This window comes from Myiozetetes cayanensis, unplaced genomic scaffold (assembly GCF_022539395.1).
Source record: "Myiozetetes cayanensis isolate MyiCay16 unplaced genomic scaffold, myiCay2020 scf3, whole genome shotgun sequence".
In the NCBI taxonomy this organism is placed as follows: Eukaryota; Metazoa; Chordata; class Aves; order Passeriformes; family Tyrannidae; genus Myiozetetes; species Myiozetetes cayanensis.
In genome coordinates, this window is record NW_026087521.1 from 45,970,920 (window position 1) to 45,986,057 (window position 15,138).

A 15,138-nucleotide genomic window follows, 5' to 3' on the forward strand; every position below is an offset into this window, starting at 1 on the left:
ATCATTCAGCATGCTGATGCTCCATCTCTCCAGTTGTTCGAAGGGCAGTTCTTTTACTGTCATCTATGAAGTCGTCGGATGATTTTTTCCAGTACTTCTTTGCCTTATCCTCCTCTATTTGATCGTTTTCCATTCAGTGTCAAGAAACTGCCTCCAACTGGCCCTGGCTACCATTGCTCACTCACATTTCTAAGCATTCACTTTCATGTTTTCAATTAAGCCGTCCCTTGTGCTCATCATGATGATGGACACGGCAACGAAGCCGGTTTCCTTCACATCCCTCCCAAACCTCTTTACCAAATGCGTCTGTAATGAACTTCAAAACACATAGGTTGCTATGGCCACCTCCTAGATCATAAATATGGCTGTTATTTCCTAGTTTGCCACTTTTTTATTATTTTTTAATAGACAAATATAACCATTAGAAGGGTAATCACACTTTCACCTTTTTTCCGTAGCCGTGCAGGAGGCAGGCTCAGTGGCACAATCAGTAAGTTCAAAGCGACATCCCCGCTGAAACACGCTGTTGTGACTCTTGAGGACGGTTCTGTTCAGGGGTAAGAGCTGGACTCGCTGATCCCTGTGGGTCCCTTCCAGCTCAGCGTGTTCTGTGACTCTGTCCCTCCCGGCCTGTCCGGGAGTGGCTCCTCGGGCCCGCTGCCCGCGGCCGTTGCCCGGCGACGGCTGCGCGTCCCCCGTGGCCGGGCCGAGCCATGGCGGACCCCGCCGCGCCGCCGCTCCGAGCCGCCGCTGCCTTTGGAGCCGCGCCGCGGGGCAACCTGGCGGTGGAGAGCTTCGAGGCCGAGCTGCGGGGCGCCCTGGGCCTCCTGCGGCGGCTGGGAGGCGCGGGGCCGGGGGAGGCCAAGCCGCCGCAGCACGAGCTGCACCGCCGCGGGTAGGGCTGCGCCGCCGCCCCTTGTTCCCGCGTCGCCGCCCGCTCCGGGAGCCGCTTGCCGTTCCCCCTTCCCCTGCCTCAAATCCCCTTCGTCGGCTGCACCCCTCTTCTTTTGCTCTGTTGCTCCAGCCCCGTCCCCTCGGCCGCCCCACGGGGCTTTCCGCGCCGCCTCCCCATGGCTCTCGGGCTGCTCGTCCCGGTCCCCCTCGCCCTTTCCCTCTTGCCCGGGTCCCCCCTCACGCCGCATCCCATGGGCTGGGCAGCCCCTTCCCTCATGCTCCCCCTGCACTGGGAGCTAGCCAGGAGTTTGTTCACCCGGTCAGCTTTTCCAGCACTGTGGCAAAGCACCGGTAATCCCTTTCCTCTTTTTTGTTCTTTCTTTTTTCTTTTCATTATAATTAAATCCCCTTCAAAATCTGAAAACAGCCCTTTTTTTTTTTTTTTTCCAGAACTTCCTAGAAGTCTATGCTTTAGGGGAAAAGCACAAGGTGTTGTGGAATTTGGCAGCCGCCACTGTTGGCTCTATCAGAGCTGCCTGAGCTTTCTGGTAGGAAAATCCCTTCACAGTGCTGGAGCAACTGGCAGAGCACCAGTGTGTGCGGCTGCGTGCGAGGGTGAACACTTGTGGGCACGGACATGCCTTTAAAAGATGCGCTCGCAGTAGGGCTACACGAGGATAACACCACACAGCTCTCTTTGTGCATATGTCTCTGTCTGCGTTGGTATATTTTTATACACATATGTGCGGGCAGAGCATATGGCGAGTATAATAGTGCATATTTGTTTGCCCGCATACATGCATATCTGTGGGTATGCATAAATCTAGATTTTGCACTGCAGTTAAGATAGAGCAACTGGAATGGGTGTATGATTCATAGTGCATGCATATGTCTTTTACAGACTGTGCATTTCTCATGTAGCATTTAGGTACGTTGTGATATAAGAGCTCAACTGGTTCTTTTAAGGTAAATAGTTAATTTTCTGTTGTTATCCAAACAGTGCTCTATCCTAAATTTACAAGTCGTTAACACAAAACCCTCAAATTTCCCAGGATATCAGAAGTTGCTTCAAAAACAACACAGGAATTAGGTTACAGGGTGGTTACCTTGTCACTTAGGTGCAGCTTCTATGCTTGCATATTTCACTGAGTACTTTTCCTGGATGTAGTCGACAAATGACCCTTTTCAAAAGGAGCTGTTTACATTTTCACAAGGTACTCAGATTGTGCAGCCTGGCATTTGTCTGAACTGGAGATCTTAATTGCTTCAGCAGCTGATTTCAGTATTTTGCAACGTTGAAGGCTTTCTGTAGTTTCAGGTCTTTTTTTTTTTTTTTTTTTTTTCTTTAGCTGATCTGTATTATTACTATTATTTTAAAAGTTATCCTCTCTAGGCCTCCTTTACTGCTTCAGACACCACCAAAATTGCCAATAATTAATCTTCTATGCATCTTTGGTTGGGAGGTGGGCATGCTGAATCTTCCACTTTGCAATGGATTGCCAAATTACCAGTTTTTGTAAACAGGGTCTCCAAGCCTTTCTTTACTTTACCCTTTCAGATATTTTGATCTAAATAGGTTCTGTGTTATTCAAACTCGTATTTTGTGAATGTGACCCGTGACCGTGCATAACCCAGTTGGCATGAGAGCATTTTCACATCTGAAGAAATCTACGGTGTTTGTTGTGGAGAGAACTAATGCTACCAACACCTTGATCCCAGAAGACACTAGTGGTGCTGATCCCTACCAAAATTCACAGGCACAGAGAATGTTGTGTGACATGAAGCTCCCAGTAGCTCTGCATCCTCAGGTGTTCTTCATTTGTATAGGGACAGTACAGAGGTAGAACACTGGAGTTCTGGTTAAGAGCATAGGTTCAGGCAGCCAGCAAAGTCATGACTATTTATTTGCTACTGTGAAATTTCATGGTTGTTTTTCCCTAGCCTTTCATTGTTTGATAACTCAAAGTTGGAGCATGTGCTGCTTGCAGAACCAGCCTTACTCTTGCTGTTCCTAAAAACTTCTGAAGGTAATGGCTATTACAGATGCTTTCCTAAATGCTCTAAAGACTTCATGCTGTGTCATTTGTCAATCTACCTTTCCTGGTCTGGGTTTAGATCAAAGTGTTCTTGTTACTCAAGGAGCAAGAAAACCAATTTCCACGTGGCAAGTATGTTCAGTTTAAAAAAAATAAAATTGTCAGCTTCATTCCTCCAATGCTTTCAGCCTTTGGTGTTGATAGGTCAACAGTAAGGCCATAATTTAGGCACTTGCAATGTTCTAATGTAAAACAAAAATTACTGAGGACCTGCTCTGGAATCACAAATCTTTTCAACCAGAAGTAGCAATCAAAAGTAATTTTTCCTCAACTAAAATAACAAGAAGTTATTTTACCCCATTTCTCGTGGCAACAGGGCCATCAAGACATTACCTTGAACTATGGATTTTATCTCACGTTGTATGGCTTAGCCAACCTTATTTAATAAGACATCTTTTGATCAGTATCAGAGAATCCTTTACTACTTGTAGTAAAGGTTGTAGCCATGAGGGTCTTACCTTGTGCACACTATTTAAGGGTGAACCATAAGGAAATTTTTTCTGTTGTTCATAGAATGATTGGGAATAAAGAAATTTCATGTCTGAGCTCCAACAGGTCAGTGTTTTTTTAAGAATTCAGTTGCTTAACTTGTTAGTCGGGCCAGTTTAAAGGAAAGCCTGATGAGGTGTTTGGGAAGTGTCTCACTCCCCTCCTTCGTCTGTTTCAAAGAAACGTTGTGTCATGAAATCACTTGAAGTGAAATCAGTTTACCTAATTTTCCAATAGAAGTTGAAAGTCTGGTCAGGTTTGTCACTACTTTGCCAAAGTAGTTTCTTACAGGTTTGTTACTCGTTTATTACGTCTAATAATCTCATATGTTAATATGAGCATTTGAAACAAAAAATGAAGATTACCTTCACTGGGGACTTTCCAGCTGATGGGTCTTAAAGAAACGTGTCAGTCTCACCTTTCCAGAGCTTTATCCACAGTCATTCTTACTATCCTTTTTCCCACTTCTTCCTACTCCTCCTCTTCACCCCCATAATATGCATCAAATCTCTCTTTTCCTAAGCTTGTTCCTTTGACAGTTCAAGGGAACTCTGCTCAGATGCCTGACTGATTCCTTTGCAGATACTAACTGGTGTGGAATACTTCTCTCAGTACGAGAAGTCAGTAACCACCCAGCCTGTTAATTGTTATTGATGGACCAGGAGGGAATCAGTCCCATTTGGAAGGTGCCCTTCATTAGATTGGGCTATGGTTTCCTCCAAAATAATTCACCTTAAAAATGCCTTAAAACATTTTATTCAGATTGTTGCTTTTGGCCTAGTTTGTGCTGTGACTGCATTTTTCCTTCAGGATACACCTCTAGAATGTCCTACTTATTTCTCTGCTGCTTACTTTCAAGAACTGAGAATTGTGCTGAGATGATACTTTTAGAGGAAAAAAAAGGATTACGATTGTTGCAATTCTTTGTTGTAAAGATAATTTTGACAAGTTTCTTATAAAGCCATCTGTTTCACCTTGAAATGTGAAGGTGGTTTGCAGCTTTCTGTGTGGAAAAGATGTTATTTATTGTGCTTTTTTTTATTGGGCATGTTCGTACAAGCTGAAATGAAGAGCTGTATGGGCACCATGAGAATGGATTCCAAGTTCCTGAGTGTTAGAAAACAGTTTAGGAAAGTGTCTTGCATTCTAGTCTATCGTACCTGTTTTAAGAGATTGTAAAGTTCCAGCCACCTCACACCAGTAAGAGTAAGGTTTACACATGACAATTCAGCTAGATGGGTATTTTCAAATGTTAATTTCTTCAAATGTTAATTTCTTTCTTCATATTTTTTTTCTTTTAATCTCATAAATTACTATATATGAATAATTTAGCAGTTGTGGTTTCACAAGGCAGTCTTTGCTGAGGTTTCTGTACAAGTGATTTGTTAAGAGTGTAAATGTAAGAGATGCCTAGCATTGTGAACACTGTCAATACTGTTAATGATTTGCTAATGGGATTCTCTTCCGAAAAAGTCTTAGTGCTTATTGACAGTCTGTCTGACCAGTTATTGTTTTCCTGTTTGAATGTAGCTTTCCTAAAGAAGTGTAGTGTGGGGATGTTGTACACAGGAGGGCACTGGGCCATGGAGCCACAGTCAGTAGGGACTGTAGTACTGGCATGATGTAGTCAGTGCTTCTGCAGTGGAGGCGAAATGCTTAGAGTTACCATTGATGGGAGGCTTGCTGGTTCAGCAAAATGAGTAATTTGTTACACAAAGGCATCCTTGATGGCAGCTGTGGCTAGAATAACAGACAGAGGCAACAGAAGAGCACCACAACTATTGCCATAAAATCCTGTTTATTTTAACAATGTGTCATTTGGTTCTCTCTGAATCCTACCCCTACAGTTCAAAATTCCTGAGCACTTCTTTCATGATTCATGGTGTAGCTCATGGTATGAGCTTTATGTCAGTAGTTCTATATAGTCTATAGAGTATATATATACATATTTTCTATACACTCTATAGCTTAGTTTATTTCATAGCTACCAGTTCCCAAGGTTTCAGCTACCTTACATACGCTGTTACTTTGGAATCTATTTTCCTGCTCGTAACATCTGTAGTTTCCAGTCCATTAATTGCTGTGAGCTGTAATTCATTGAGTTTAAAATATCAAATTGTTTCTTCAAACAGAACCTCTCAAATACTAGCTGAAAGGTGGGACAGATTTTCCACTTGTGACACCTTTGAACAATGCAAGGGGATTAATATTAAGATGTTTTAATAAGAATTTACACGAGAGAAAATTCATCCTATTTAAAATGTGTGATAGAAACTGGTGACAGAAATGAGACCCAGAAATGTCCTTGTCTACCTGTTAAATCCAGCTTTAATGATCACTTGTTTTGAAATACGTAGAAGTTCAAATAGATTTGGAAGAAATGAGTTTTCACCATTTCAAGTTTTCCTGATTTGTTTATTTGTTATGACAGGTCTGCTGCCAGTTTAATCTGAAACCTTTTCTCCTGTATCTTTTTTAGAGCAAATGCTTTGTTTAACATTTGGATCAAATATAAGTCAAAACTACCAGAGTGGTATTACAATGAAAGACTCGTGCAAGTTGGTGATTCCCTTGCTCGGATCAAAGTAAGTCGTATAAAATTAGAAAAGCTTCAATCACAGAGTTTGTTTCATTATGTTTCTGTGCTACTTTAATTTTTAATCATATTTTACTGACAGCTATTTAGAAAGTAGCTAAAACTTTTACAAAATAATTCCAGTGAGAGTTGGTGATTTGTATCTCTCGCTTACTTTTGTAAAATTTCCCTGATTTTTTGGTATGTTTTCTATGTCTGTATTTTCTATGACCTGATGTCTTTTTAAACACCCCAACATTTTTCTTTAATATTTGTTTGATGTTTCAGCACAGTAGAGTATAATATCTGATTGTGCCTTTAGATGCTGTTTAAGTACAAATTGGCAATGATAGAGCAGTTCCACTGACTCGGTGCTCAGTTAAGCAAATGTGAACAAAAAGACAGGAGAGGAACAGAGCACGAGAACCAAAGTGCAATTACAGCTATATGTATTGATGATGCTCCTGCATCTTGAATTATTTGCACTTCTGATCTCATAAAAAAATTTAGATCACAACAGAAACAGGGAGCTAGATTGTTAAAGATGGAGAGTATTTGACAGGTGTTTCACTATGTGATAACTGTATTTTTATACTCTTACTTAATCATCTGTTATTAGCTACTGTTGGAGATGCAATACCAGGCTTGTAACTGTTGATGTGACTCAGTAAGGCTTATAAACTTCTTATAAACTATTTGTCCTTTGTGTTTTTTGGGGAAAAAAAAAAAATCCATCAAGGCCATGTCATTTACTGCATCAGTGGTATTTGTGTCACAAGATCATGTCATGAAATCTGGGGCATTCAGAGGTAGTTAGTAAACAACACTCAGAAGCAGCTTGGAGATGTATAGTTAGAATGTAATTTCTTCGAGGTTTGACGAAGGGTGTGTAGTCCTGAGAGATACAGTTATGAAGTGAAAATACTGAAGAATTACAGAATTATAGGTTAATTTATTATAAAGATTCAGTACTTGAAAAGCTGCTTGAGAGAATACAAAATAAAGTTGTAGAGAAACAGCATCATTTAAAGTAAGGAACAGCTCCTAAACAGATGCTGTCTGCTTGCTGTGATTTTGTGTTTGGAATAATCCATCAGTGGATTTTTAAACTGGTTTCCATGAACATATTAGAAGATATTTATTTGTTCAATATACTTTTCTGGCTTAAAACTCTGGCTATTTAGTTTGTCAGTGTTACGGGACAGTGAATTATATATTTTGACTTTGTCCTTCAGTCTTTCAGACTTATTTCAGACACAGATTTTTGATATTACTCTTCCAAATAGTCGATTTTCATAGGAAAATTATACTTATTGGATAAAATTTATATATAATTGTATACATATTCATGTACATATACATATCAATTTCTACATATAATATATATTAACATATAATTTTATATATATATAATTTTTTTATATATATATTTATAAAGTCTGTAATTTATTAGTGGAATTCTTCCATGCTTTTGGAATGGTTTCTGTAACTTCTACTTATTTTTTTAACATAATGAGAATAAAAAATTATCTTAAACAAAGTTTGTATTTTTTTTTCACAACAGGAATATTACATTTTAATTCTCCTCTCCCTCCTGCCACCATGGAAAGAAAAACATAGCTGACATTGTGTTTAAATTGAAATAACTTTTAGGAACTTGACTTCTGTGTTCAAAAAGCAATTAAATGCCAGTTGTCACCTGTATTCACCCTTTTTCATTCTCTGCAGCATATGTCACTTTAGATTCCTTTTTTTGCCCCAGAAAAGAAGAGGTAACAACTAGAAATGTATCAAGATAGTTTGAGGGGCCATCTTTTTGAAGAACATATCTAGTGAAGCTGTTCTTTCACTATTACGTCCTTCACTTATGGAAAACAGCAATGATAAATGCTAGCTGTGCTGTTTGTGGAAAGCGTATATGAAGTTATGTTATGTAGTCTTATATATCATTGCATTTGTGGAGCCATTCTAATTGAAGGTAGTGGTGTAGGTTTAGAAAAATAGAAATATAGAAATGCTTAAGGAAGCTTGAATATCAGCAGTTGTTAATAATCCCCTCACTGCCTAGGCAAGTCCAATCGTGTTTTCTTCATGCTCATAATTTCCTGAAGTTTTCTTAGCTTCTGGGCCCTAGGAATTGCTTGGAACATTACATGAAGCTTTTAGTACTTGGGAACTGCTGCTCTTACAGTATGCACAGTAGGGTTATTTCAAACACATCAAACCCTACTCTCTATACTTTACATTGGCTTCCCATAGCACCACTCAAATATTTGGTCCTTGGTATTCAAGGTGCTTGATGGCCTGGTCTATATTGCCTAAAAGTAATCTAGAGTTCTCACTAATGATTTCTGCTTGCTGCCTAAAAATAATCTAGAGTTCTGGGTAAAGACTTCTGCTTGCAACTTCAGTCTTCTAGTGCAATGTGTTTTTCTACAGGAGAAGTAAAGTTATCAATGTTGTTGAAAAAGTTGTTTTGCTGGCCAGCCTAATATTTTGAGATGAGTTTTTTTTTGGAACTCCCATTTATAAGTGTATTTCTTTGAGTTACTTTTGGAATTAAAATCTGGTTTTCATTTTATCTGTTTTTTTCCTGGGGGCAAAAATGAAAGAAACAACATGAGATAGATATGCAAATTTTAAATGTATTACAGGAAAGATGAATGTGATGTAACACCAAGTTCTGTGATAGGTGGGGTAAAGCCCATTCCATAAGTACCTCTCATGACTCCTAGTTGAAAACTGCTGTTGATTATTTTTTGATCTGCTTTTACATTATATAATAATTAATGATGTGTATTCTTTAAAAAATAATTATTGCATATGAGTAGTCAGCAGGTAATCACCAACTTAGCTGTCTGTCCTGCTGCTATTTTTTTAATGCCTTCTTACTTTAGATTCTTTCCTATTATACATCTGCTATGTATTTTTTAGGACACACCTACATTCATGAAGTCATATATCTGGAAATTACTTAGTCCATTAGTCATCATACTGATCAGTACTGACTCATTTTTTTTCCTGCCTCCCTCTCTACCTGTGTCTGCCTGCTGCCTCTGGTCATACACCCATATTTTAAACTATTTAGGAGAGAAATTACCTTTTTGTTATGTATCAGTAACTACCTTAATGGTATTCTGATCCACGGCTTTGGATTCTAAGTGTTATCACAGCCTGAATCTATCTGTTAAGTCACGCAAGTGACTGACTGCCCATAGCTGTCCATGGAAGGCCAAAGCCTCTGTGTATGGCTGCTGCTGTCACACAGCAAAGAGGACAATAGGGCCATGTGAGTTAGGCTCCTCAGATGATTAAAAATTCAAGGTGTTACTATGGTGAAGGAAAAAAAGTGAGTACAAGGAAATACCTAAGAACTTTTTGTGATTAAACATGAAAGGATCGTTTTTACCAACAGGAATTAGTTGCTTTTTCCTCGAGCATTTATTTAGTGTGTGTGCTAGAATTAGTGAAGTTGGTAGAGAAACCTCTATATAACCTTTGCTACAGAAAAGGTGATGGTGATTCAGTAAATGGCACTTCCATATCTGAGTCAGATCTGAAGCATAGTTTCAGCATGATGTTAGTGGTTCAACATGCTGCTGGGGAGCTCTATTTTGAATGAAATATAAAGCTCAACATCTGTTTGTTAACAGTTCTTAAAGACCCAGTGGCTGATTTCTCGGATATATGTAAATTCCAATTGTCACTTGTTTCATTCTTTTTTAGTGCATCTTAATCTTCCTCTCTGCTTTTAATAAAAAAATAAAAAGGCTTTGACAACAGAGAAACAAGAAGTGATGATGTCTGTATTGTTTATAAAGTTCTATATTATGAAATACTTTTCTCAGAATTGTAGTGTCATTGTCATTACTGTTGCAAAGATGCAGAACATTTGAGGAATCCTTTGAGTTATTTATCATTATCCCAGGATCCTACTTTATAGTTGTTCTGTGATAGCTCATATTTATAAATAAAATAAACAGAAACTCACAAAAGCTTGCAAGCCATTCTTTTAAGTGTTTCAGCCTTTCATATGCTGAGTGCTCACACTGCATTGTTGAATATTTATATGAAACTGTAATGTTTTACTCCCAGTTGGTCTTTCACATTGATACTTTTTTACATGAGGATAATAAAAAATAATATGTTTTATAGAAATAGAAACATAATATACACATTATGAAAAGAACATGTTATTCATGTTTCAGGAATATAAGTTGGCACTTCTCCACTGCTATGAAAGATACCTTCAGCAATTCGTTTCTGTGAACCTTGATGATATTATGGATGATGTACATCAATTTAAATCTACCTTTTTTCCAAATGGTTTCAGAGACAAAAATGCTGCTCTTACGGTAGGTTGTGGGTTTTTTTCATTTTTTTGGTCAAAGACATTAACATATTCCAAGTAAGTAGCTTATTTTATCCTCCCCTAATGTGTTTCATATTAATTATATATTAACATTAACTAATCTTTATTAATTTGTTGCTATAAATTGTATTGAGATTTAATGATCATGTGCATGATATGAACATCTGGAGTTGGGGTATATTTTTAAGAGGATATAAGTGCTTAATGCTTTTGTGGCATAAGCCAACCACTATCAACTTAATGTTGATATGGTAATGTTGATAATGTTTCTCTGAACTGGTTATTCTGTAACTGTTTACAGCAGTTTTTGCTCTGAAATAGTTGCTATTATCCACTGTCAGAATTAGGATATGGGCAAAATTTGATAAATGTACTGCAACTGTAGACATTTCTGTACTGTATGATCTAAGAACTAGGCAGAGTGCAAGACAATTAAAACATTGTCCTGTAATTTGTATTAATGCACAAAAATGCTACATGTAAAAGAGCTCGTGGCAGTAAACAAAGCAGCATTGGATTACTCCCTGTAGCTTGTTTGCTTGCTATGAACAAAAAGTGCAGAATGCTGAATAGTTTTGTAAGTGCTTTAAGCTCTGGGAAGCTGAGTGACCTCAAGAGTGTGTTGAAACCCTTTTTTGTTATTTGCTGATTGAGGTAGGGACTTGCAGTATATCTTTTGTTATCCATGGAAGAAAGTGTGTCAGTAGATATAGGGAGAATGCTAAAAACGTGTTAGATTTTACCATAAGCAGTTCTTTGCTGAGAAGGTCTATCTTTATAAGTGGTGGATATTTTGAATTAACTAGTGAAAGTTACTATGTGATCAACAACAATGAACAGAAACAGTAAGCATCTCCTGTGTATTGAGCTAATCAAATTTATATTCCTCTAGTCAGAGTTAGAGTGCAAATAGGTGTTTAGGAAAGAGAAAAAAGCAGACAGTTTGCTTAAAAGCTAGAACCAGATAGAAGATATCTATCTGTCATGATAGAAGAGATACTCTGTTTGTATAATTTTTTTGTTTTTCAAATGTGGTTCAGCTTCCTAGAAAGAATATGATCAAAGACTACATTAACCAACTTTTAAAAAGTGTTTTGTAAATACATTTGAAGTTCCAGAGTTGCTTTCTTCTGTTTTCTGTATGTCTGCCCTGACCTTGAACCAACACTAGTGCCAAATGTTATCATAGTCTATACTAAAATGCCTGTTCTATAACTTTAGAGACTGAGATAACTATACATTTTCAGATATGGAACCTAATTTGTCAATGATCCCTACAATTGGAAATGGAAAATGATAATGTGTCAAATGATTGCACCTAAAGGCTTTAGATACCATTCTTTTTTTGGCCAGTTTCTGCAGCTAACTTTTGGTTTTTTAGTATAACACTAAGAAAATCATTAAAATGGAGTTTCAGGGCTCAAAACTTTCAGCTTCAGTTAATTAACAAAAAAAAAAATCATATATTATCAGGTTAGTAGTCTTCTGAGAGGTTGATGGGTACTGACTGTCTGTGCCTCAGCTCATTTTCTCACATGTTGGTTTGTTCAGATGATGCTGTACTCCAGGCAACACCGTGATCATGTTAGGTTAGGTATTACAAAGAAGAGAAAAGTAACAGATGTGAGTGAGAAGTAAGATATTGGTGATACAGGTGGACAAGTCCAGAAAAGTTAAGACTTGCCTTAGTTTATGGAAGACATCTACAGAGAAGCCAAGAGTTAAAACTAGATTCTTTGAATAGCAGTTTAATGCCTCTTTCTCCCTTCACTCCTTTCAGCAGTCCTAGTGCACTGTGTGTATTTTCATCCTGTTACACAGTGGAAACTGGTTCAGGCTATTGGTACAGCAACTCTAAAGCTTTAGCACTTTATCTGTATTCTAATGCTCATTTCAATGTCATGCTGATTTTTTTTCTGATATGCTCGATCTTTTCCAACTCACCATTTCATTGTACTTTGCTGATGTGAACTGACATATTCTGGTATTTTAATTAATTTTGTATATGTTTCTGTGTTTTAGTTCCATGCTTTGCAAGCAAGAAATGTTTGCATTTATCAGATGGTTTGTAGCAGTGACAGAAATCTCCAGAATCAAGAGTCCCTGCAGACTTGTTTCGATGTCTTGACCTCATTACGACTCACTATGCAAGTGGCTCTACCTCAGGAGAATTTGTGTTGGCTTATCTACAACGGTACATTCCTTTGCTAAGCAAAGCTCTGGAGGGAAACTTTTGTACATATTCTTTAAGGTCAACCTAAGGGTCATGAATAAATCTCTAGTTAGTCTTACAGTTAGTCTTCACTCACATTAGGGGTTTTTTTTGGTGGTGTTGTTGTGGGAGTTATTTTTGTGTTTTGTTTGTTTGTTTTTCTAAAAGAAGGGATTTTAAGATGGAAGTTTCTACACAGTGTGCCTTCTCAGGTGAACTCCTGTAAAAGCAACAGCTTTTTCATCATAGCTGTTTACAGTATACTAATAAAAAGAAATCTAACAACACAGTAAGGGCATTTTTTGAGTGGATCCTGATTAACCAAAAAACCCTCAGGATTTTTTTGTCAATAAATGTTTGTGTTTATGAGTTTGTTTTGGTTTTGGGTTTGTTTTTGGGTTTTTTTATAGTGGAATATAGCTCTAAGAGTAGAAAATTATTGTCTGCCATTACATATTTGTATTTTTTAAAGTACATTGAAGGCTACAATTAGTAATAAAACTATTCTAAAAAATACCACATGAAATTTAAGAATTTTAATCTCCATATAAGACTTTAATGTGCTATTTGTAAATGCTTGAATTAGCAAAAAGTTGAAGAAAGAATGGAACTTCTGCAGGCTAGATAAAAAGAGAATGGTGTATCAAAATTTTAATTTCAGGAACAACAACAGTATATTTTTGCTTTGAAATGCAATGTCATTTAGTCCAAAGTCAAAACATTGTTATGAATTTGTTGTACTATGGTCAATTGTTGCAATACAAATTGAGGAGATAATATGTTTTTAATTTCATTTTAAAAAAATTACCTTCTCTGAGCTATAATTGGTCAAAATTCTTATCCTTCTGTTTTTCTGGGACCGCCTTTGCCATCCCTACTTTTGAGGTGTGTGTTTTATTGTCTGTTTCTATGGGAGAAGAATTAAAATTAAAGTATACTCACCTGCCATTCTTACATCCCAATGTGTGTGAGACAGGTCTCTGTACCCATCCTAGCCAGGAACTCAGGCAGGAATTCAGATTTTCCCAAGTTCCTGAGCATTTTTCTGCAATTTCAAACAATAGATTTTGTGCCTCATTACACATTTGACTGACAAAAAGAAATCTTCCTACTGCTTGCTCCGTTCAAGCTTATTGGCATAATAACACCCTTCTAGCTATGACAGTTGACACTGTGATGCCTCCTGCTGCCTCAGGTGTCCCTTTCTGAACATTCACGCAGACAGAAGAATAGGCTTTTTTTTTCTCCCAGAACTGCAGTGTCTTTTATACTTCTAGGGCTGATTTTTGAAAAGCAATTTTATGACATAGCTTAAGTTAAGTAAATTTTTGACAGGTTTTTATTTGTAAGTCACTTTGATGCTCTAGAAAACTCTACTTGCTATCAATTTTCTTCATGTCAATTATCATACTTAATATCATGTAATAGTGGTGTTGTCTGCCAGGACAGTGCCATGAAAGACTAAAAGAATCATGTAAGGTAAGGTCTGTGAGGGGAAGTAGTATTTTCTTTTAAAGACCTTGGCATTTGGGGATGAAAAGATTTTTCTCTCCATCAGTTACTTAATAAAAATTTGATAAATTTTTAACATTTCATTCTTTCATGCTACTACTTCATTATGTAGTTATTTTTGAAGGTAATATCACTAAAGAATTTAATGCCTTCATCTTCTCTAAAAGTTTTTATAGAAAAATCATTAGTTTATTTTTCAATTTGTTTTTTAATGAAAAGTCAACAGTTTCTTTTTCTCTGGAAATAACAACCTGGACAATAAAAAAAAGTTTCAGTTAGTTAACATAACAAAATTTTATGTCGGATGATGGAACTTACCTATTTTTTAAATTTATTTTAATTTATTTTTGCAGGTACTATTTATATTTACACCATATGCAGACATTTGATGACGATAGGTCAGTCTGCTCAGGTATGGCAAAATATATCGAAAGGCTTGAAAAATTTACAAAAGTTTGGAAAATGTACTTGTATTTTGCATAACATTGTGCCCTGACTTCTCTATTTCATTGTCATTGCCAAGAGTACTGCTTGGTCACAAGGAAATAAAATGTTTAGATTGCAAAGTGGCCGATTTCTAAGCCCTCATGCCTTCATGAGTCTGCTGCTTCCTCAGCTATCGAATGGAGCCCAGAGTAATGTCTTGCTGGACACTGAGATGGCATTTGTTAGGCAGTTTGAGAGGATTATGGGTGCTTTGTTTCGGACAACTATGCCGTGCCCCAAGAACTGGTCTTTTGTTTCCTAAAATGCGGAAAGGTACTGACATCTGGTGGCTGGGTTTTTTAGTTGAAAATAGTTGATGAAAAGTACCTGGCCTTTCCCTCCTGCTTTTTTCTTTTTGACTGAATGTAATATTTGTTTGTCTTAGCTTTACTCTTTTCTCCTAAAACTTGAACAGAATATGATTCAGCCTTAATACAGTATATTTTCTTATATGTTGGTTATATTAATCTTCATTGAGCAGGAAAGACTTTTTCTCTTTCAA

General features: G+C 37.3%; 1 protein-coding gene across 1 annotated transcript in view; it reads left to right on the forward strand.

Annotated features, from left to right (window-relative positions):
- Window positions 1-713: 713 nt before the first annotated feature.
- CFAP54 (cilia and flagella associated protein 54) overlaps window positions 714-15,138 on the forward strand; it is a 107,141-nt gene continuing 92,716 nt past the window's right edge. Inside the window, exons 1-5 of the mRNA XM_050324831.1 lie at window positions 714-895; window positions 5,959-6,064; window positions 10,263-10,409; window positions 12,449-12,620; window positions 14,504-14,562. Of these exons, the coding sequence (XP_050180788.1) occupies window positions 714-895; window positions 5,959-6,064; window positions 10,263-10,409; window positions 12,449-12,620; window positions 14,504-14,562 (666 nt within the window). The remainder of the gene's footprint in view (window positions 896-5,958; window positions 6,065-10,262; window positions 10,410-12,448; window positions 12,621-14,503; window positions 14,563-15,138) is intronic.